At 33.5% G+C, this 24,654-nt stretch overlaps 1 protein-coding gene across 7 annotated transcripts in view; it reads left to right on the top strand.

Moving 5' to 3' along the window:
- The window catches only part of ECT2 (epithelial cell transforming 2), a 48,427-nt gene that overhangs the window by 18,340 nt on the left and 5,433 nt on the right, over positions 1–24,654 (top strand). For all 7 annotated transcript variants that reach the window (XM_087818317.1, XM_087818319.1, XM_087818316.1 and 4 more), the window contains 11 exons: positions 4,755–4,874; positions 7,363–7,431; positions 9,904–10,014; positions 10,653–10,749; positions 11,939–12,020; positions 14,582–14,660; positions 14,817–14,936; positions 18,144–18,282; positions 19,508–19,662; positions 23,051–23,158; positions 24,309–24,455. In XM_087818317.1, the coding sequence (XP_087674443.1) occupies positions 4,755–4,874; positions 7,363–7,431; positions 9,904–10,014; positions 10,653–10,749; positions 11,939–12,020; positions 14,582–14,660; positions 14,817–14,936; positions 18,144–18,282; positions 19,508–19,662; positions 23,051–23,158; positions 24,309–24,455 (1,227 nt within the window). The remainder of the gene's footprint in view (positions 1–4,754; positions 4,875–7,362; positions 7,432–9,903; positions 10,015–10,652; positions 10,750–11,938; positions 12,021–14,581; positions 14,661–14,816; positions 14,937–18,143; positions 18,283–19,507; positions 19,663–23,050; positions 23,159–24,308; positions 24,456–24,654) is intronic.

The following is a 24,654-nucleotide window of genomic DNA, read 5'->3' as shown; positions in this document are numbered from 1 at the left end:
AGAGGTTATTCTTGATGGTTAATTTGTTTAGCAGTAGTTTAGGTTTTATGAGGCCCTGAGCTGTATGAAACTTTACTTGTTTTTTTTTTTTTTAAATGTAGAAGGGAGAGAGAGAGATAGAAGCATCAATGATGAGAGAGAATCATTGATCAGCCGCCTTCTGCACGCCTCCGACTGGGGATTGAACCCGCAACCCCAGCATGTGCCCTGACCAGGAATCGAACTGCGATCCCCTGGGTCCTAGGTCGATGCTCAACCGCTGAGCTACGCCCAGCCAGGCAAACTTTACTTGTTTTAAGTTAGCTTTTCTCTTCCTCCTCAAGGGAAATGTCATCATTTATGACTTTCTTGTTTAAGTTTTTATAGCCAGCCAAAATGTAATTGAGTAGCAGAATATCCTATTGGCATATACTGTTCATATACTTTGGTAGCACTTATTACCTGGAAATGTAAGTCCTTTCAGGCTGTGGTAAATGTACTGGAGTTTCAGGATTCTAATTTTGCACATCAATTAAATTTACCAGAGCTACTTTTAAAAAAGCCCTCAAAATTATTAAACAGTAGGTAGAATTTCACAGCACTATGCTTAATATAAACTCACCTAAGGTTTTATTTAAAGGATTATGGTCTAGCCCTGGCTGGTGTGGCTCGGTTGGTTGAGCATCGTCCCATGCACCAAAAGGTCACTGGTTCCATTCCCCATCAGGGCACATTCCCTGGGTTTTGGGCTCCATCCTCAGTAAGGGGTGCGCAGGAGGCAGGCAGTCAGTGTTCCTCTTTCACTCTCTTCGTCTCTCTCTAAAATCAATAAAAACATTAAAAAAAAATGATTATGGTCTAAATTCCTGATAGTGTTTCCTTGAAGCTTTATTTTAGGACTGAAGTGCTCTTTTGTTTTGTTTTTTTGAAATTGAATTTGGGCCTTCACCAGTGTGGCTCAGTTAGTCGGGCATCATCCCATGTGGCAAAAGGTTGCTGGTTCAATGCCAGGTCAGGGCACATGCCTGGATTTCTGGCTGGGTCGCTGATAGGGGGCGAGCAGGAGGCAGCCAGTTGATGTGCTCTCACACCGATGTTTTTCTTTCTCTCTCTGTAAATATCAAAATATTTTTTAAAAAAGAAACTGAATTTGGAATAAATTTTAACTTAGCCCCCAAATTAAGTGAATATCTAGAATATATTATAATATAATATGGAATAACAAAATATTCCAGAATATTATAAAGATTAATAATAAAATTATAAATTAATATTGTGCCAAGAGTTAAAGAGGATTTTTTTAAAGAAGTTAGACTGGAAGGGGAGATAGAATTACACTCCAAATAATAATACCAAGCGAAGGTTATAAGCAGCGTGAGGGAGGTTTAGTTGAAATATTTGGAGATTTGTGAGGTGGGTTCTGCTCCTCTTCCAGTTTAGGTAAGGTGTGGGATTGGAATTTTCAGTAGGTTGAGCATTGGAAAAAGCATCATAAAGAAGAAAACTGAACTGGATTTTAAAGTATGAGTCTGATTGGTACATGCAGATAATATGGGTGGGCAGTGTATTTGAATAGATTTTGTAAACAATACAGATGATTGAAGATGTGTATTATTCAAGGTATGCAGAGTAGTCTAGGGGGATTAGAGTTCAGGGTAGTATTAAGGGGACCAGGATAGGGGATGAGGTATGGGTACAGTGAGAATCGATATAAGGTGCCTATGCCATAACCGGGAAGGCCCTTGGATAGTGTGCTGGGTCATCTGTAAGCTGTAGAAGGGGAAGATACATCTGACTAGCATTTTAGGAAGCTAACTTGGTTCACTTTGAAGGAGGTGTTAATGAGGGAAATTTGCGGAGGCAAGGAGACCAATTTAGAAGTTATTTCAGTAGTCTGGTTAGGTTTTGAGGACCTGAACTTAGGACAGTATCAGTGAAAATGAAAAGAGAATAGATTTAAGAAATGTTGGAAAGGTAGAATCAATAATTTTTGTCTCTCTAATTTTATATGGGGATTAGAGCAAACATAGAACTGTTTTAGGATGGTTTAACCTATCTTAAGACTATTGAGAGATTTTTAATGAAACTTGATGTATTTTGGCTGTCTGAATATTTTTGTTAAGGATTTTTAATTAAATGTTGATTAAATAAAGGAATATTTATAAATGATTACACATAGTTTTGAAACCTATTATGTTTCTTTCCCTCAGAGATAATCATCATCTGGAATTCTGTGCTTATTTCCCTTATAGATCTATTACATGTGTGTGGGAAGACAAACTATAATGTAATCATATCTATATATTTTTCGTAATTTGCTTTTTCACTTTGTCATGTTCTTGAGACAGATCTGTGTTGTTGCATGTAGCTGTAATTCATTTTTCTGTATGAATGAATCAGTTTATTTAACTTTTGTTTTTGATGGACATTAGAATGAAGTTTTAGTGTTTTGTTTTTGTTTTTCACTCTTACTGGTAGTCTACCATGAGTATTCTTACATCTCCTTTTTTTTTTTTAATATATCTTTATTGATTTCAGAGGGAGGAAAGGAGAGGGAGAGAGAGAGATAGAAACATCAGTGATGAGAGAGTCATTGTTCGGCTGCCTCCTGCATGCCCCCTACTGGGGATTGAGCCCACAACCCAGGCATGTGCCCTGACTGAGAATCGGACCCCAATCGCCTGGATCCTAGGTTGATGCTCAACTGCTGAGCCACGCCTGGCTGGGCTTTTTTTTTTTTTCCCCAACTCACATCTTGTGAACATATTCTGGGTAAAAACTTGGAATTTCTCACTCACAGGGTACAACATTTTTAACTTCACTGGAAGTCGGTAGGTTGGAAACTAGGTTTTGTGTTCGTCTTCTCTGTGCCTACTAAGGTTTCCGTAGATGAAGCTTACCTTTCATCAGATTAGGCAGATGGCCTTTGTGGCAAAAGTTGGCTTTAGTATTCAGCTCTCTACGTTCACTTAGATTTTGGCTTCTGAGATTCACTTAGAGTTTTTTGGAAAGTGAAAGTATCTCACTTTCTTGTCAGCATACTGGTGTATTTAGAAAGGTGTTTTAGTTACTTCAGTATTTTCAGTTGTTTTCAGCAGGAGAATTGGAATGCCTCAACATATATGAATGAACTGTTGTAGAACTGTAGGAGTTCTTGACAATAGTAACAATTTGCGATCTTCATGTTATTTCATGATACCTTCTTTTTGTGTTAAACTACCATTCATCCCCTCCTGTCCTTTGTGCTATTATTGTAATTCATTTTACTTCTACATATATTAGGACTCCAACAATACATTATTATTTTTATTTGAGTTGTTTCCTTCTGAGTTTGATAATTTTATATATGTATGATACTATTCCTTTGTCAGATATGTGATTTGCAAATATTTTTATCTAGTCTATAGCATGTCTTCTCATTCTAAGTCTTTTGCTGAAAAAAAGTTTTTAATTTTGATTAAGTCCAACTTATCAGATTTTTTAAATATATATCATATTTTAGTTATATTTAGGCTGAGGTTTATTATTTTGCGTATAGCAGATGGTGTTCTAGTACCGTTTGTTAAACAACTAGCCTTCCTCCATTGAATTGCTTTTGTACTTTTGTCAAAAATTCCTTCGTGTTTGCGTGAGTTTGTTCCTGGGCTTTATTCTCTGTTATTGATTCACCAATACCGCACAGTTTTGAATACTGCAGCTTTATACTAAGAAGTTTTTTTGCTGTTCCATATACATTCTTAGTAACTGGTTTTCTTTATCTACAGAAAGTCCTGGAATTTTGATAGGTATTGGGTTAAATCTGTAGATCAGTTTAGGGGAGTATTGACATTCTTACTGTGTAGAGTCTTTCAATTCACGACCATATGTCTTCATTTACTTAGCTCTTTTTTGATTTCTTTGATGAGCATCCTTAGTTTTCAGCATCATATACATACTTTATTATCGTAAGTCCTCACTTAACATTGTCGATAGGATCTGCAACTTTAAGTGAAATGATGTATAATAAAATCAGTTTTACCTTAGGCTAATTGATATAAACAAGAGTTAAGTTCCTATGATATCTTATCAACATTATAATGAAAGGATGTTATTCGAGGACCTGCTGTATATTTATACTTAAGTATTTTGATTTTTTATTGTACATGATATTTTAAAAATTTTGGTTTCCTTTCTACATTACTGGTATATAGATCGATATATGATCAATGTGTCCTCCGTGCATGTGTGTTTTGTATCCTGTAACTACACTATATTCACATATTCTAGGAGCTATTTATCTTTTATGTTTTTAGATTGATACAAGCAACAACATGAATACAAACAGGTCTTCTGCTTCAAATCTAGCCTCTTTCCCCTAAACCAAGGTTCTGTGCTACCATTTAAGCACATTTAGTACTTATAGTAAGTATATGTCTGGAGATAGCTGATTGCTTATTGCTTTCTTCCTTAGTAACTTGAATAAAAATAGAAATTACTCTTATATCATACTAACAGTTTTAATAACTTGTAGAACTGTGCGATAAACTTTTATTAGATTCTAACATAACATTTTATTACAAGAGTATATAAACACATATACACAGATGTGTAAATAAATAGGATAAAATAGAATAGAAAATGTTAGAAAAAAGGCCTCAAATTTAGAGAGGAGTATTTAAAAAATGTTTTCTCCTTTTCATCAACATTTCCCCTTTATCACTGTCTATGTGTTAGCTTCCCTTCCCTCTCCCCACAGTCTACCTAAACTAGTTCTTTTTTTTTTTTTTACCTTTTAGTTATTTCAGGTACCATTGGAAGAAGAAGGACAGCGTGGTGGGCCTATCCTTGCACCGGAAGAGATTAAGACTATTTTTGGTAGTATCCCAGATATATTTGATGTGCACACTAAGATAAAGGTAAATTTGTATATGTTAGGTTTGTAGTAATTTTTTTTTTAAATTTATCTTTATTGTTGAAAGTATTACAGGTGTCCCATTTCCCCCCCCAATTGACCCCCTCCACCTCACTCCCACCCCCTCTCCAGGCCCCCACCCCGTTATTGACTGTGTCCATGGGCTATACATACAAGCATATAACTTCCTTGGTTAATCTCTTTCCACCCTCCACCCCCCTTCCCTCTTCCCTCTGAAATATGATCGTCTGTTACATGCGTCAATGTCTCTGGATCCATTTAGTTCATCATATTCTCTTGTTCATTAGCTGCTTGTTAAAGAAGACCCTTCAACATTTTCTGTAGTGCTGGTTTGGTGGTGATGAACTCCTTTAGCTTTTCCTTGTCTGAGAAGCTCTTTATCTGACCTTCAATTCTAAATGATAGCTTTGGTGGGTAGAGTAATCTTGGTTGTAGTTCCATGTTTTTCATCACTTTGAATATTTCTTGCCACTCCCTCTGGCCTGCAAAGTTTCTGTTGAGAAATCAGCTGACAGTACTGTGGGTGCTCCCTTGTAGGTAACTAACTGCTTTTCTCTTGCTGCTTTTAAGATTCCCTCTTTGTCTTTAACCTTTGGCATTTTAATTATGGTGTGTCTTGCTGTGGGCCTCTTTGGGTTCCTCTTGTTTGGGACCCTCTGTGCTTGCTGACTTGTAAGTTGATTTCTTTCCCCAGGTAGGGGAAGTTTTCTGTAATTCATTTTTCAAATAGGTTTTCAATTTCTTGCTCTCTTTTTTCTCCTTCCAGTACCCCAATAATGTGAATGTGGGGGCCTCTTGAAGTTGTCCCAGAGGCTTCTTATACTATCTTCATATTTCTGGATTCTTTTTTCTTTTTGCTCTTGTGGTTGGGTGTTTTTTGTTCCCTCATGTTCCAGATTGCCGATTTGATTCTCAGCGTCCTCTACTCTACTATTGCTTCCCTGTAAATTATTCTTCATTTCAGTTCGCGTAGCCTTCATTTCAAATTGGTACTTTATTATGTCATTAATTTTCTCAATTGTTTTTGTCATACTCTTACTAATATCCTTGAGCATCCTTATAACCATTATTCTGAACGCTGTATCTGTTAGCTTGCTTGGATCTATTTCATTTAGTTCTTCTTCTAGAGCTTTCTTCTGTTCTTTCCTTTGTGACATGTTTCTTTGCCTCTGCATTTTGGCTGCTTCCAGGTGTTTGTTTCTATGTATTAGGTAGAGCTGCTATGTTTCCTGGAATTTGTAGAGTGGCTTTGTGTAGTAGGTGTCCTGTAGGGCCCAGTGGCTCAGCCTCCCCAGTCACCTGAGCTGGGCCTTTTAGGTGCTCCCCTGTGTGGGCTGTGTGCACTGTCTTGTTGTAGTTGAGCCTTGGTTGCTCTTGGCATCACTGGGAGGAATTGATGCCCAGGCCAATCGGCTGTGAGGACCAGCTGCAGCTACAGCCAGAGAGCTGCTGTGCTGGAGACACCCCGGTCTCGGTGCTTCTTCAGTTCTCTGGTTGTAGTGCTTCTGTTCATCCAGATTTCAGGAGGTTCTGAGTGATGGTGGCTCTGTATTTTAGTTGTAATTTTGATGTGGTTGGGGGAGGCGGCCGGTTCAGTTGCTACCTACGCCACCATCTTGTTTCCTCCCCTCTGTAGTAATTCATTTTGATTGTGTATATTTATTATGATCTTTCAGATACTTCTGATGAGCTAAATAAATTTTATATCTAAAACTCATTTATTCCTTTGAATGATTTATTCTTTGCTGCAGTGCATTGTTAATGTTTGTTACTGTTTTTTTTAATTTCAATTAATCCTGCAAATAAGGAATTAAGGCCTTACAAAATCTTCTGTAGAGATGTGCTATTTTTCTACTGTTGTTCCTCTACTATATGTTTTTGTTTTGCTTCAGTTTGTTTGAAAACTCAAAGTAGAAGGAACTTAGAATTTATTTCATTCAATTCTCTATAGTTAGGTAAATGCTAAAATCCTATAAGACAATGCTATTCTCTTTTTAATGATTTTTTATTTTACATGAAGGGTCCATGATTTCTAGGTATCAATCTCTCATAGTAAAGTAATTTTGTGGTAAAGTAGTTTAGCTTTATTTCCTCTTAGTTTGTGTGGTTCTTGAACAAAATTTATCAGTGTTTATTCTCAAAATTACCCACATTAATATTTAGTCCAAATTGCAGTAGAAAAGATTAACCTGAATTACAAATTTTTCAAACAAATATGTTAAAATTACTTTTTTGATTTTTACTGCACATTACAAACAAAAATATAAAAGATCTTTAAGTTAATAAAAATGCAACTTATCAAATACTTGTATTTTATATTTTACCAAAATTTTTATATATTTCAGTTATTTCTAGATATAAAGGGAGCACGCTTTATAAAGTACCTTCAAAATGAATATCTCGAAAATGTTAAAAGATGTTTAAGAGATTGTCAAGTACAGTCTCAAATGTTTTAATTTGTGTTCTTTCAGGATGATCTTGAAGACCTTATTGTTAATTGGGATGAGAGCAAAAGCATTGGTGACATCTTTCTTAAATATGTAAGTATTTTATTTCTTTTTAAAATTTGCAGATTAAAGTATCATATCATAAAGGACTGGAAGGAAATGAAAGTTACCTGTTTAAATGTGAGAGCTTTTAAAACTTTGACAGCATTGTGTTTGTAAAATGTAAAATTTAACACTTTCAATAGCTCAAGGTCATCATTAGGAACAGTTGTACTGTGCTATAATTGTTTTACTATGTATCCAGTTATTTGCCCTTCACAAATGGCCATAGATTAATGATTTTTTTGAAATTTTCTATAATTGAGTTTTTTTTATTTTTCCTTAGTTGATACTTTTTTCTGATACTTTTTTTTGTCTGCTCTTTATAAAAGCTTCTGATGGACTGCTTCTCTTTAGGAGAAGAACAGCATAACTTAAGTTTTTCAAATAAAGTAAATTCATTTTGAATGAGGTGATGTGAATAGGGTTTATGAATTTCTTTCAGTCTTTTGGAATATGATTTGTAAGTTTCAGTACCTTGGGTTCTGGCACATTTACTTTTGTTTTCTGAGGCCTTCTAACTTCCATCCTTTACCATGAGATCTTTTTCTGGTTTGTTGGGAATTCCAAATATACAAATTATTCTCACATACCTTTTTGATACCTGTTAGTGTCCTCAATTAACCGAGACATTTTTCCTTTTCTTGTTTGCATTTTTGGGTGATATAGTTGATCTTTTAATGGTGGTTTGGATACTTCAATACATAATAGCATGTTCTTGGGTTCTGCATAGATCAATTCTAATTACTATATTCTGAACTTACAGACTTTTTTCATTATGTTTCGGGTGTACAACATAATTCAGCATCTGTATACACTTACAAAGTGATGACTAAAAAGTCTAGTTATTATCCATCACCATGAAATTGACCCCTCTTTCATTCACCCCTGACTCCCCTTCCACTTTGGTAACTACTGCTCTATTCTCTGTATCTATGATTTTGTTTTTGTTTTGTTTTGTTTGTTGATTTCTCTCTCTTTTTTTTTTTAAAGATTACACATATGAGTGAAATCATATGGTATTTGTCTTTCTCTTTCTGACTTATTTCACTTAGCATTATACCCTCAAGTTTCATCCATGTTACAAATGGTAAGATTTCATTTTTTATGGCTGAGTAATATTCTACTGTATATACAGGGTGTCCCATACTTTAAGAGCTGATAGCTCAATTTTGAAAATGAAATGTATTTTAATAAATGCTGCCTTTATAATTATTCAAAGTGTGTGTATACATTTTTTTGGGACACCTTTTATAGATAACCACATCTTCTTTATCTGTTCGTCCATTGATGACCCTTAGGTTATTTCTACATCTTGACTGTTGTAAATAATGCTGCAGTGAACATAGGAGTGTGTATCTTTTTGAATTAGTGTTTTCAGATTCTCTGGGTAAAGACCTAGAAGTGGAATTGCTGGATCATATGGTAGATATATTCTTAATTTTTTGAGGAATCTCCATACTGTTTTCTGTAGTGACAATCCCACCGATAGTGTATAGAGTTCCCTTTTCTCCACATCCTCTTCAACACTTGTTATTTCTTGTCTTTTGATAATAGTTATTCTAACAGGTGTGAGGTTATATCTCATTGTGACTTTGGTTTGCACCTTCCTAATATTTAGTGATGTTGAACATCTTTCCATGTGCCTATTGGCCATCTGTATGCCGTCTCTGAGAAAATACCTATTCAGATCCTCCTGTCCTTTTTAAAAAAAATCAGATTTTTGTTGTTGAGTTGTATGACTTTTTATGTATTTTGGATATTAATCCCTTATCGGATATGTGATTGGCAAATATCTTTCATTCAGTAAGTTTCCTTTTCATTTTGATGATGGTTTCCTTCACTGCAGAAGCCTTTTAGTTTGATGTAGTCCCATTTGTTTGTTTTTGCTTTTGTTTTTCTTGCCTTTGAAAGAGTCAGATCCTCAAAAACATTGCTAAGACCCATGTCAAGGGGCTTAACCTACCTACTATGTTTTCTTTTAGGAGTTTTATAATTGCAGGTCTTACATTCAAGTCTTTAATCTATTTTGAGTTAATTTTTGTGTATGGTGTAAGAAAGTGGTCTAGTTTCATTCTTTGGCATGTAGCTGTCAAGATTTCCCAGCACCATTTATTGTAGAGACTCCTTTCTCCATTGTATGTTCTTGGCTCCTTTGTCGTGAATTAAATTTAAAGAAGTTTTTAAACTTGTTATGTTTATATCAGTACAATACGTTCTAATATACTTTTGTTTCTGGTTTTTGCTTTTCAGGTTCTAGGCTGTGTGTACCCATTAATGAATTTTGTTTAGCAATTAACTCACTCATTAGTGAGAAGTTTCTAAAATAAACTTTGTATTTAACATGAGAGGAAACAAACTTTTGCACTCTCTGTCAGATTGTGGCTTGCTTATTCGACTTCAGGTTTTATTGTCTAAGGGTGAAATGCATTACAAATTAATGTGTGTGTTTTCTTTTTTTCCTAGTCAAAAGATTTGGTAAAAACCTACCCTCCCTTTGTAAACTTCTTTGAAATGAGCAAGGAAACAATTATTAAGTGTGAAAAACAGAAACCAAGATTTCATGCTTTTCTGAAGGTAATGTACATTCTTTCAAATAAAAATCTGAGAATTTCTGAAGGAGTTCATTAAAATTATGCTTTTAGTAAAAATGTATCCATGTAAAAATACCTTAATGTTACCTGTTACCTTTAGCTGTACCTCCTGAGACTGGCAGTGATGTTTAGCTTCTGACCATTCGACATACTAACTAGCAGGGTCTGAGGCAGCTAAGTGAATGGGAACGTTGTTTATGGTTGTTTTTTTTAAAGTTATACATGTTTTAGTTCTCAAACACATAAAAAATTTCCAGAGGGATTCTCTTTTGCCTTCAATGATTTTTTTCCCTTACCAATGCCTTACTTTGTTTATCCAATGGTATCAACATAATTAATATTTTAAAAGTTTTTTTTTTTTATGAATGATAAAGATTTAAGAGCAGCTTAAGATGGAATGTATAGTAGTGTGTAGAGGAACTTGTTTTCTGGTTAAGATGTTAATTAACCCTTGACTTGCTAGGAGGTGATTTCAACCACAGTAATCTTCCAGAGAACAACTGCCACCCTACCTCTCCTGTTAGTCATCAGGGCACTAATGATCAGGCATAATTGATAAATGTAGGATATTTGTTGTTTGTAGAAAACCTTTTAAAAAATTTTTGAATAAATTCCTTTCAGATAAATCAAGCTAAACCAGAATGTGGACGGCAAAGCCTAGTTGAACTTCTCATCCGACCAGTACAGAGGTTACCCAGTGTTGCATTGCTTTTGAATGGTACTTGTCTGATTGTTTTTCAGGCCACTTTGGATGTTTTTATGGAATTGTTTTGTTCTAAAAAATTTGAAACTCTTTGTTTTCATAATTTTCTTGGATTTCAGCATTAAAGTTGTATCTTTTACATAGAAAATGTCTTTGTAGATAATCGCTGGTGCTACAAAAATTCTGTCTGGTCTAAAATGCTTTATTTGTTCTGATATCAATTATATTGCCTAGTATTGTACTTTTCATCTCTCCGCTAAAAGTCTGTTTACATTTCATGGTGTGTCACTAATGCAAAATCAATTTACATTCATGTAAACACTCCATTCACCCATAAAATCACAAGGCAAGAGATGATTCATATGTCTCAAATTATTTGGTTCTTTTCTGAATCTTAGTAAAATTTTGTGTACTTGGTCTTATGCTTAATTTCTTTTCTTAGATTCTGTAGAACACTATTGAAACATACATTGAATTTTAGAAATTAAACTACGTATATCAGTGGAAGGGAGTTTTACAGTGAAGAGTTAATTTTTATGAATAAATTTTGCTTGCAGTAAAAGACAGTTGTGTATATGCCTTTACATTTAGCTGACTCTAAAGTAATGAATATTTTTAGGGTAGTGTCAATTTTTATATTATTTAAAAAATTTAAGTTTGAAAACTAAGTTACTAACAGGAATAAGTTTGTAATAAAGCACTTTGATCCTCAAACCTTAACTGCAATAGTATGTATAGCTGACAAGGAGGCTGATTTGACTGTTTAATCTATTTTTTTCTTTAAAAGATATAGGTTAACATGAATTATAGTAGTAACTTTTTGGTAATTATTGATCTCTTTATGTTTATCTAATGTAGTTTGGAATTACTAGCTTATAAAATGATATACTAGTCTTTAAAAGCTGTCCTATTTTATAGATTATAAAGAGAATATATGAGCAATCATACTTTTAACTTTACAAAGCAGTGTGTTGTTTGGGGTTTTTTTGCTTATCTTTATTATTTCATTAAGTACTTGTAGAAATTCATCAAATGTTGTCATGACTGAAATGAACTTGATTTCTAAGCCTTCTATCTTCATTTAAAAGATTAGGTGGGTGTGGTAATAGGGAGTCATTAGGTGGAATAAAGCATAGGGAACATTATGAACAACCTGGATAAGAACTGTCCAGTTAATCATGGAAAAAACATTTTTTCATTACAGATCTTAAGAAGCATACAGCAGAAGAAAATCCTGACAAAAACACTCTAGAAAAAGCTATTGGATCACTGAAGGAAGTAATGACGTAAGTGCGTTATTTCAATTTTTTATTGTTCCTTGGATTTAGAATGGAATTGTTAGAACAATTAGAATCATATATGGAGAAAAAAAAGTATAAACGCAATGAAATTGACTTGGAGTCTTGATTGTTAAAATTGTAGACGTAGTTCTGATTAGAAATGATCTTTTCAGAGTGTTATGATCAGAATTGAAAACTATGTTGCTATTATTTTGTCTCATGGAGGGCGAGGGCACTTCAACTCTTTGGACTTCACACATCATATTTAATAGATTTAATTAAAAGATTTCTGAGATTCCATGAGGTGCTTCAATATGAAATAGTTTCTTAAAATACTTGCAAAGGCCCTGGCCAGTGTGGCTCAGTTGGTTGGGTGTCGTCCCATGTAGAAAGGTTGCTGGTTCCATTCCTAATCAAGGCACATGCCTAAGGGGTGGGGCCTACAGGAATCAGCAGATAGATATTTCTCTCTCTCTCTCTGAAAAATAAAAATAACAAACAAACATTTAAAAATATATATATTTGAAAGGTGCTCTTAGCAAGGAACTTTATTAGCTGTAAGAGTGAGGGCCCAGCAGTAAAATAATGCTCAAATTAGAGTTTTATTAATTTGCTAATTTACTGTTGCTACCGGCAGTTTTATGTATGTTTTGATTTTTGCTTATGTTTATCAGCCAGCCTTCATGCTTTTGATTTAGTTTGGGGCCAGGATAATAGTTTTTTAAACACTTCATGGTTTAACAAACTCTGACACTATTTACCTTGATGCTTTCAACAACTCTGTGAAGTAGGCAGTGAGTGTTAGCATCTTTTCACAAAAGAGAAAGCTGAGAGGTTACTTGGCCAATTTGCCTGTTTACTGTGTAGCATACTCTACCACTGTCATTTTGATGATAGCATGTGCTATTTGTTATTTTTATATGATATATTTTTGTAAACAGATTATAAAGTAACCTAGCTAGGGTATGGACTAGCCATTTGATGTGTTGCCTCCTTTAGAGTAGTGCCAAGTGGGCTGCTATAGGATAATGAGCCAAATGATAAGACTGGTGAGTAAAGATTTCTTTCTTTCCAACATTTTATTTCAGCTTTCTGAGAACTTACATATCTTTCTGATATATTCCTACCCTAAATGGCTTGCTCATAGTAGATTTTCAGTAGATGTTGAACTATGGAAACTGCTATTTTAATGTTGAATTGTGATGCTGATTTACATACCTTACAGAATTTGACCACATCTGAATTTTTGAGGTTCTTGAACATTTAGCACAGGGATGCTTAATTGTGGTTGGTTGAAGCAACCATAATCTGTTAGGTAAAGGAAACAATAAGACAGCACCAATTAACTAGTCCTTGCCATTTAAGCAAAACAAAAAAACCTAAATTGGATTCTAACACCATGAATTACACGTAATTTATAAAAGTTAATTTGTTATAGATATATATTTTAGTAGTTTCAATGTGTGTGTGTGTGTGTGTGTGTGTATACTTAACAAATTATACATGTTTAAAATATAGTTTGATTAATTTTGGCATATATGTACTCCCACAAAACCATTATCACTATCAAGACACAGAACATTTCTGTCACCTCCAAAAGTTTATTCATAGCCTTTGGTCTTTCTCCCTGTCTGGCCCATCCCAAAGCAACAACTACTCTTTTATCAGTATAATTTGCATTTTCTAGAATTTTATCTAAATTGAATCAAACAGTGTATTATTTTTTTGTCAGGCTGTTTTTATTCATTGTAATTATTTCAAGATTAGTATTTATCATTGCTTATATCAATAGTTCATTCCCTTTTACTGTTTTCCATTGTATGGATATACCACATTTATCCATTCGTATGTTGGTGGATATTTTGATTGTTTTCAGCATCTGGCTATTAAAAATAAAGCTGCTGTGAACATTTGTGAATAAATTTTTTATGGATAAATATCTAGGAGTAGGAATGGCTAAGTTATCTAAGTTTTAAAAAAATGTACCCAACTCTTTCCAAAGTGGTTGTATTATTTTGCATTCCTACCAGGAGTGTATGTTGAGTACCTATCTAACAGGAATTGACTTTCAGTGTCTCAATATTTTGCTTCTTTATATTTTGATGGTTTTTTAGTTGTTTCAGGCAGAAGGGTATATCCTTCTTATTTCATCTTGTCTGGAAACTGTAGTCTTCATTTTTTTTCCAGTGAAATGATTAGCATATGACTTGGGAATGACTTCAATAAAACCTTAAGTGAACTTACAGCTACAACTGCTAACCTGAAGATTATACAGATTTAATGTATTTTAGGAAGTGTATACTGAGTATAGTAAAAAAAATAAATAATAAATAAATAAAAAGAATATAGTAAGGAGTATATAGTAAACCATACTTTTTTGAAGGGTCTATGGAATTTCTTTCAATGTGGTGGGATAGTTTTAGGGAACATTTTAACTGATTCAGATATCAGAATTAAGATAAACTCACTGGAAGGAATTTTACTATGACGTGAGAAGTATTTATATGCAGTTTTCATATTCTGTTTTTAAAGCTTGAGTTTTAAAAAGAACTTTATTAATTTTTCAGGCATATTAATGAGGATAAGAGGAAAACTGAAGCTCAAAAGCAAATTTTTGATGTTGTTTATGAAGTAGATGGATGCCCAGTAAGTGTTCATCTTTGGTGATTGTTGATTTATTTCCTCCTTCTTGTTTAGATTCTAGTTTTAATATAAGCAGATTCTTGGCACTGCTTTGTTTTAAATTGTAACTTTAAAAAAATTCCTTGCTCCCAAGTGATCTATTATTTTCAATCTCTACAGGCTAATCTTTTATCTTCTCACCGAAGCTTAGTCCAACGAGTGGAAACAATTTCCCTAGGCGAGCACCCCTGCGACAGAGGAGAGCAAGTAACCCTCTTTCTCTTCAGTGACTGCCTGGAGGTAAAGTTGTGCTTGGTGTAATATAATGCTACTGCCCTGTGCGATGTCCTTGAATGTTTAAAACCAAGCTTTGATTAAAGTATTATATAGAAGTTTAAAGTAAGTAAACTTAATCACAGTTTTTTGATTGAGACCAATTGTTGATTTAATACTATTTTATTATTGGAATGCTTTTAGAAGAAGACCTAGTATTAAGAAGTACAATAAATTTTCATGACTTCATATAGTCAGGATGAAAATTTAGTTTATTTCCATGCAAATAATGCTTAAGTCAAGAATTTTAAGAACTTCTTATTTCTATGTATATAAGAGATGTAAAAAATAATTATGAGTTTATTTTGAAGTTTAAGTAGATTTTTCCAGTAAAGAAGTCAGTATTTTATTGAAAAGTGAGAGAACTTGATTATTTAATATCATGAATTATATTCCCTGATTCATCCTTAAGTCAGCGGGGTTTTGAGTGAGTGAATTGTCAGTATATCGGATGGCAGGCAATGATTCTAATTCTGAAATTCTAATCTAAGTTAAATTTTTTCTCTCTCATTCCTACAGGCTAACTGAATTATATTTGTGTGCTTTTTCAACTATTCTTTCATTCTGTTAATAGTGTTTTTTTAAACATTAAAATAGCCTAATGGGAGGTATAAAGGAGTGTATTTTCCTTCTCAGGAGTTAAAACTGTTCATTTTGATAAAATGGATATTAATGAACCAGAAAACTAATTTGACATTTTTGTATTGGGTATCTTTCTGTTGCTTTCATTAAAGTGATTCGATGGGTTTCCTTTTTTTTTTTTTTTAAGTCTATACCACTTTCTTTTTTCCTTTTCTACTTGTCTTCTAGTGTTGTGCTCTTGTATCATGTATATTATTATAAAATATGAGAGACTCTTAGAGAATAAGTCATGCCCAGTCACCAGAAGCTCACTTGTGTTAAATGCAGTTTTGTTGTGAGGTTAGTGGAAAAAAAAATATTTTGATTTGTTCAGGAATGTTACAAAACACAAAAGTAACGGCAGTAAAAATACTGTACACAGTTAATCATACCCAGAACTGAGAAAGTTATAAAAAATCATGAGGCAGGTAATTCTAACTACTTGTCTATTCCATAATAAGAAATTTTGGCTGCTCTGCTTTTGAGAACAGGAGCTAGGTGGAGTCAATTATCAGTCATATTTTGCCTCAGTTTTACTGGCTGTCCATAGTTGCTCAGTACTTCTATTAGCTTCTGCTAAAGGTTTTTTTAGGATTTTCTTGTTGAAGTCCCTTGGTCAACTGGCTCCATTTATCTAATTGGTTAGGTTATCTCTACTTCCCTGCTAATCCATAATCGTGAGAGAGTTGTAGCTAACTTTAAATTTTTTTATCTTATCTCCCCTTCAAATTCTGTGAAGTCTTCTATAACTGGCTCATTGACTTACCTTCCACTTTAATTCCTGCCATTTGTCATTCCCTGTAGCTTCCAGTCGATTATGTAATAACCTGTCCTCTCATTTCATTTACCAGTGACTTTTTGTTCTACTCTCTCTTAGCTTTCCTGTCTCAGAATCACAATAACTGAAACAGCTCCATTTCTGACATTAAATTTGGACGTAAAGATTTATAATCCTAAACTCTCATTCTTTAGCTTGTTTAAAAAAACAAACAGCCCTGGCCAGATAGCTCAGTTGATTAGAGTGTTGTCCCAATTTGACAAGGTTGTGGGTCCAATCCTCGGTTAGGGCCCATATAAGAATCAATGAATGCATAAGTAAGTGGAGCAACAAATTGATGTTCCCTCCCCCCCTTCTCTCCCTCCCTTCTCTCCCTCCCTTCCTCTCTATAATATAAATAAATTAAAAAACAAACAAACAAAAAACCAAACTTCTTAGCCAATTTGAAATGAAGAGTATGGTAAAAGTTAGAAACATTTAAAATGGGTAAAATCTATATTGACTGCTCCTAAATATGGCAGGTAATGTTTTACTGAAGCTAAGCTAATTTAGTATTTAATAATGTATTTTCCTTTTTATATTTTATTTGCGTTTCGAACTTTTTACCTTGACACATACCTTGATATGTGTCATTAATATTGACATTTGTCATTGTTTTTCCTTTTAAAAGTGAATCTTAAAATTATTTATTTTGCTTAACCAAATTAATTTAAAAGTATATTTAAATATAAGTGGAAATATTTGTCTTTTGCTTGTTTTCACTACATTAATGTAAATGAACTTTTAATATTTAATATATAATAAATAGATCTGTGTCATATTTCTGCTTCAGTAAGACTATAATACTTGACTGCCTTTTGTTCTTTTTTCTAATAAGCCAACACTAGGTAGGTATGCTTTTCAGCCATTCTTTGTCATATTCATGATAGTGACCAGTTAATCTCAATTCATTAAGTAACCTAATCTAATACATTTTGTGTAAATGTCTTTCAGTTGATGATTATAACCTCAAAAGAGATGTTCTTTTAAAAAGGCTAAATAATGTATCAGACTTTTGTGGGAATGAAAACAATAAATTTAAAGACCTTACAAAATTCACAGAACTCAGGTACATCATGAATCACAGGGTCTTTTCTGATTTTACCCCTGGCTTTTCGAGCATTACTTTACCTATCTCTTCCTTTTGCGTGAATCCCCAATTTAGGTAAAGTTATATTTTAAAACAGCACCTTGATTTTAAAATTGGTATCATTTGTTTAATGTATCTTTTAGTTACCTTTTAACTATCCTTCTTTCTCAGTGGTGTAAAAATTTGAGAGGCAGAACCATTTCTGTGTTATTTACTCCTTTATTCTCAGGACCTAAGATAATTGTGCATTCTGCTCTTAAACTGATATCAGTTATCTTTTGAATCTAATACAGAGGTCCCAGAGCAACTATTTTCCTTCCTGAACTCAAGAAGATTCCTCAGGTCTTTAATTCTATTGCTTCCACAAAGCTTCTAAATTTTTTCCCACCTCTAGGATTTTTTGCATTGATCCTTTGGCCTGGTTTCCTGATTTTTGAACTCTTATATAAACATGAGCATATCTATTACACAATTACATGTATGAATTTTTTTACATAGCTTCTTATCCCTTAGTCTGGAATAGCTAATAGTCAAATGAGCTGATTTATGTGATTAGTGCCATTTTATTTTTTGATATTTTGTCTTTGTTTTTATTCATATTACTTATAATGACTTAATGACTTTTTTTCTTTCTTTCTATAATCAGATAGCAAGAAAACGCCACAAAGTTATTGGCACTTTTAGGAGTCCTCATGGCCATACCCGACCCCCAGCTTCTCTTAAGCATATTCATTTAATGCCTCTTTCTCAAATTAAGAAGGTGCTGGACATAAGAGAGACAGAAGGTATGCTTATTGGATAAACTTGGCTAAATAAAAGTAGTTGATATTCATTGTAGGTTTGATTCACTCCCTTATGTTTTACTGATAAGTGCTAAATTATCTTTACATATAGTTGGTTAGTTCTGGTAAAGGAATTGTTCTTATACTTCTATCCCAGCTCCATCTCTAGTAACTGACATAATTTTTGATTTTTTTCAAATAAAAGTGTTATCTACCCTAACCTAGCCTGTTCCCACACCAAAAGAATTATTTCTTCAGAATCCAAAAGAAATCACCAGTCCATTACCTGTGCTTTGCATCTTATACTTTCCCTGCTGCCAGTGGCCGCATTGTTAAGGATACAGTTAGGATATGACCAAGAATAGATATGCATGAGTAAATACACCCAAAGTAACTATGGCAGTCTTGACATGGAGTTAAATGTGTATATTAAGGGAAGTTTTTATTTTCAACTTTGGTAGTGATAGGAAGGGTTCTCTGAAGGCCTGAAATTGCCAGAAGTTTATCATTAAAACAGTATCATTTGTTTAACTGGCACCTAGTGATGTGTCCGCGTGGCCATATATTAGATGTTAGGTGTATGTTTTCACGGTATAAGCTGGTTCCATTACTGATCCCATCCTCTAATGATGAAAGGTTTTGAGTTAATAGAAACAATTAAAGAAAAGTTGAACATTAACTTATATTGCCATCTTTACTCAGTTGTCAAATTTGAATTATTAAGGGTAATGTGCATTTATTTTAAATCGTTTCCATATTTTTGGATTATAATAATGGAAGACTACATTGTTTAAAATAAGTTCTGCATCTTGGTCACAGAACATTTTGTAACAGTTTTAATATTTGAACATTTTGTTTCTTTGAACTTGATTTAAATAGGCTGAGTTTTAAATTATTCTTACACTGCCATTTTATTTTAAAACTCAGATTCTAGGATTCTAAGTAATGATACATTCAAATTGTTTAAAAACTCCATCATACAAGTATTAAACATCATGGAAGATACTGTTTATGGAATGTCAAATTATCATTGTTGGTTCCTCATATGGTACTTCTAACATTTCAATGTAATGTGGTGATATTCTTTGTCCAGTTAAAAATAGAGAGGGTGGGGAAGGTGGAGAAAAGATTATTTCATTGGAATATTGTTGGTCTGAGGGGACTAAACTTGCATAAACCTATAATTTTCCAAGAATAACACTTAAGGTTTATGATTCTGGAACCCTAGATTGCCATAATGCTTTTGCCCTGCTTGTGAGGCCACCGACAGAGCAGGCAAATGTGCTGCTCAGTTTCCAGATGACATCAGAGGAACTTCCAAAAGAAAACTGGCTCAAGATGCTATGTCGACATGTAGCCAACACCATTTGTAAAGCAGATGCTGTAAGTTCTTAAGCTATCATAATGAAAAGTTAAAACTCCATGGTAGTGCACAAGCTAACCCTGTACATTCCTAATGACTTGTTAATGGTGAGTATAGGAGAGTTTCAGTTTTGTGTGTATTATAGAAAAGCTCGTTTAATAAGTTGATTTGGAAAAGATATTTTAAAAGTATAGACACAGGAAACATTTCTTTGAGTTCTTAGTTTACGGAAAGGCCCTGATAACCTATAGCTCCTATGGCTCTGCTTTAGTAAGGCTTTTTGGACTTGTACCCTGTGATTTTCATCAATGGCTTTTTGACCTGGCGTTTGTAAAACAGAGGGTATTCTATTCTGCTGTTCCTTTATCTCGCTGAAAGCAGTAATGAGTTGTAGCAAGTAGCTTTTCCTATCAGGCAAGTAGCCAATCCAGTTTTCTCAGTCCAGCCTCTTAAAATCAAATGTCATTGTGAATATATACAAATAGAATATATAATTATCTTTATCCTATACAGATATATGAAAAATTCAAATTATCGAAGTTAAGTGATTTACCAGAAATCAGGTAGCCTATAGTAGCTCTTGGATAAAATATAGGTCCCTTAAAAGATAATTTCTTCATCATTAATGGGGAGACTGTGATAGATACAGACCTTCATCTTTGCACAAATAACATAAATTTATTAACAAAATTCATTTGTTAATAGAATTATACTTTTGATATTAGAGGTTAGAAATCTGTAATGGCTTCAGCAAAGCTACCATCTGACCTCAGGTGATATGTGAGCCTTAAGAGTATGGACAATGCAATTAAAGGTTACAATTTGGCAAGGGACTGAAAATACATACCTAAGTATTCTGAGAAAAAATTTTCAACAGATTAAAACTTTAACCTTTAAATTTGAAATGACAGAATATGGGGCATCATATCCACAAGGAGAAAAACTCTGAGGGGTTTAACCAAGAATAAGAAAACCTGGAATCTAATGTCCGCTTTACACTCTTGACCTTAGTTTCACATGTAAAATAATGATATGAGAGTAAGTGTTCTTTCAGCCTGAAAACTTTAATTCTTAAGTCACTTATAAATGTGCATGATGAATGAAATTAGTCCAGAATAAAATAATTATACTTAGTTTAATCTTAATTAAGTTTTAATTATTTAGGGCACCAAAAGATTCATAATAGGACAGAGACTACTGGTTCAAAGAATCAGATTTTTATCTTTCACATCTTTTGTATATATATTTAAAAATGCTCTCTCTTCAACATGGTAAATGTTCTCAAATGATAAGACATGTACAAATAATAAGAGGAGAATGTATTTTTTAAAAAAAAATATCTTTATTTGAATTTCAGAGAGAGGAAGAGAGAGAGAGAGAGAGAGAAACATCAGTGATGAGAGAGTCACTGAATGGCTGCCTCCTGCACGTCCCCCACCTGGGGATTGTACCTGCAACCTGGGTTTGTGCCCTGACCAGGAATCAAACTGTGATCTGGATCCTAGGTCAGTGCTCAATCACTGAGCCACGTCCGACCAGGCAAGAGGAGAATGTATTGATAGATGACCCTTTTCAGTGCAGTAGTGCTGTAACTGACATTGCTTTGGACATTCCTCTGACAGTAAAATTTTTTTTTAATCATAGTTAAGTCTTCTTCTGAAAGACATTGAGGTCTAAATTATTATGGTTTACAAAGTAGATAATATTTGACTAAAAATCCCTACCTAAATGTTAAGAACAGTTAATAGACTTTTTGATTTTTTTTTTGTTTTTAAGAATTTCTATGGACCAAAAATATGTGGTTGTAAATAAAGGTTGGTTGTTCTACAAAAAGTTTATAGAGGGAATACAGTATTAATGCATAAAACAGAATGCTGGTTAGAAAAATGATGGAGACAGTTTTTGTTATAGAGCTTACAAAACTGCTGATTATAAGGAAGAATATTTTTTCATAGTTCTAGGCATCCGTATATAAAATGGATCCTTGCAATATAGTGCTTGCCTTTTTTAGAAATTACTCCTGCATTTATTATGATGTTCGGACTTGATGGCTTATGCAGTCCTTTCTGAATTTATAACTATAAAACCAAAGCATGAAAAGTTAATGGAAAAATTTTCTTAAAATACAATCTATTGAATTACTAGCCGCAGATGGCTAATAATCCTAGAATTCAAATATAAACAACTAATGAAACAAATTTCATAAAATAAAATTAGCCACAAGATGGCAGCAAACATTTAACTATGTCCTGATTTATACTGTCTTAAACAGAATTTTTTCAAGTTGTGAAATTTTGTTACTAAGAAATATGTCTGTAAATTCACATAATGACTTCAGTTGAGATCTTACATTTAAAACACTGCACATAGTAAATTTCTTAAAAGCCCCGAGTCATTGTCTTATCATTTGAGAGAGCATTAGCTATGTTGAACAGAAAGTATACAAAAGATGTAAAAGATAAAAATCTCTGAGTCTTTGAACCAGTAGTCTCTGTCCTATTATGTATCTTTTGGTTCCCTAAATAATTGGAGCTTAAATAATTAAGAGTAAAATAAGTTTAACTATTTTATTCTAGGCTAATTTTATTTGTGATGCTCATTTGTAAATGACTTAAGAATTAAAATTTTCAGGCTGAAAGAACACTTACTCTCATATCATTATTTTACATGTGAAACTAAGGCCAAGAGTATAAAGCTAACAGATTCTGGGTACCTTGTTCTTGGTTAAACCCCTCAGTTTTTCTCCTTGTGGATATGATGTCCCATATTCTGTTATTTGGAGTTTAGTTGCTTCATTTAAGGTTAATTTTGGTTAGTGGTTCTTAGCCTCTTTGAAACCTTTGAATCCTTTCAGAATGTGATATAAACTATAAACCTCCTCAGAAAGATGGCTTTTGCACATAGGTACACACGGAATTGTGCACATAATTTAAGAGGGGGTGCATACTTCCTGATTTCCATGCATTGCCACTTCTAGGAACTCTTGATCACAGGTTCAGACCTCCGATTTAGAATTCCTCTAGATGCTAATTGAGGATGAATGGGAAAAGTTAGGAGAAAGTTTAAGTTTAAATTTGATTTTTTTCAAGGAAAGTGTGATACTGATTTTGAAGCATATAAATTATGCTAAATTTCTAACTTGTTAGTTTTAGGGTTGTTTGTACCATTTTATATTCAGCTTTTTTTCCAGTTGCTTTGGTTTCCATTGTCCTTGCAATAAATTTTCTGTTTACTGAGTGTTTGTTTTCCACTATCCTCAAATTAGTACATTTTAGAATAGAAATTTTATTAACACATCAAAAATCTTGGTAGCTTCATTTATATATACTCCCATATGTAGCTAAGTGTTTAAAGGTTTGATTTTTAAAAACAGTTGTGTATTTTTAAAATGTTTATTTTTTTCAACAGGAAAATCTTATTTACACTGCTGATCCAGAAACCTTTGAAGTAAATACAAAAGACATGGACAGTACTTTGAGTAGAGCATCTAGAGCAATAAAAAAGACTTCAAAAAAGGTGAGTCTTAGTGGCGTTATTTAACATACCTCCAAGAAGCATTTTTCAGAGTATATTAAAATAATATTGCCAGAAACACCAGTGTAAAGATAGTCTATAAAAACAAAGTTGGTTTTGGGGTCTAGGAAGTGGCCCACTAGGATAATAGTTTTAGTTTAGTGAATTCTTTTGCACAGTAATTACAACCTGCTATCCTTCGTATTGTTCTAGTAATACTTCTATGAGCTCTCTACTTTAGTAGAAATGCACCGATGGTATTTTAGATACAGATTTGTGTGCGTTGATCTTGACTGGTGCCTTGGATATTGTTCAGCCAAGGGCACATGGCAGAGGCAGAAGACCTGCGGTCTGTTCCTGATCACAGTGTGTTTTGGCCTTGCAACATGGAGATAATGTCCTTGCATACCTTACCAGGGTTATCGAGGAGGATGCAAGAGTGCTTGTGACAGGGCTTTTTAAAAGTACAACTAGAATTTTAACATTCTAGGTGGAATTTGCAGCCATGGTCTACTGCTGGATTTACAAATTTCTGTTGTTTTTGCTTTTGAGGGGAGGCCTTGTACTTTAATCATCTTTATATCTCCCAGCAATTAACATGTATGATATATAGTAAATAAACATGTTAAATGGTGAGTCAAATGAACTCCTTCACTTTTTTGGTAAAGAAATTGAGGTTCAAATGGCTTTGGATTAAAGATCTCTTAAATAAATTTTAGCGGAATCAGACCAAAAACCCCATGTTTCTTCTCTCCCACACCAGGTTTATCCTTGCACTTTCTTTCTCCCATTTGTAGTGCTCTATGAATGGAAGTATACAGCAGATCTTTAGATAGTGTTCAATGTTGTTTCATTATAATGTTGATGAAAATGCTGTAGGAACTAAACTTGTTTATATCAATTGGTCTGTGGTAAAAGTGGTTTTGTTAAATGTCATTTCACTTGAAGTCACAGAACATATGGACGACCATGATGTTGAGTAAAGACTTACTGTACTACATTTCCTCAGTGCTTTGCCCAAAGAAATTCTAATTCTTTGATATACTATTTGTACAAAAACTTTCGATGTGTATTTGGCTTCGTTTATGTATAATTGTTCTTATCAATTATATTAAATTTCTTTAGGCTTAATTGTAACTTTTTAAAACTCCAGGTTACAAGAGCATTCTCTTTCTCCAAAACTCCAAAAAGAGCTCTACGAAGGGCTCTTATGACATCCCAAAGTTCTGGGGAGGGAAGAAGTCCTCTTAGCAGTGATAAGCATGTAATGAGTCGCCTGTCAAGCACATCGTCATTAGCAGTAAGTGACTTTGACTTAATGGGCTAATTGACTTATTCACATTTATGGAAGTTGGTATGGAATTTGCTAATTTTAAACATGAATATCTAGTATCTCCATTTTTTTTTTTTTTTTTTTTAAATATATATTGATTTCAGAGAGAGGAAAGGAGAGGGAGAGAGAGAGATAGAAACATCAACGATGAGAGAGTCATTGATTG

The sequence above is a fragment of the Miniopterus natalensis genome, chromosome 6 (genome assembly GCF_054644295.1).
Source record: "Miniopterus natalensis isolate mMinNat1 chromosome 6, mMinNat1.hap1, whole genome shotgun sequence".
Taxonomy (NCBI): domain Eukaryota; kingdom Metazoa; phylum Chordata; class Mammalia; order Chiroptera; family Miniopteridae; genus Miniopterus; species Miniopterus natalensis.
Note: the sequence above shows the minus strand (reverse complement) of the source record. Positions and strands in the feature narration are given on the sequence as shown.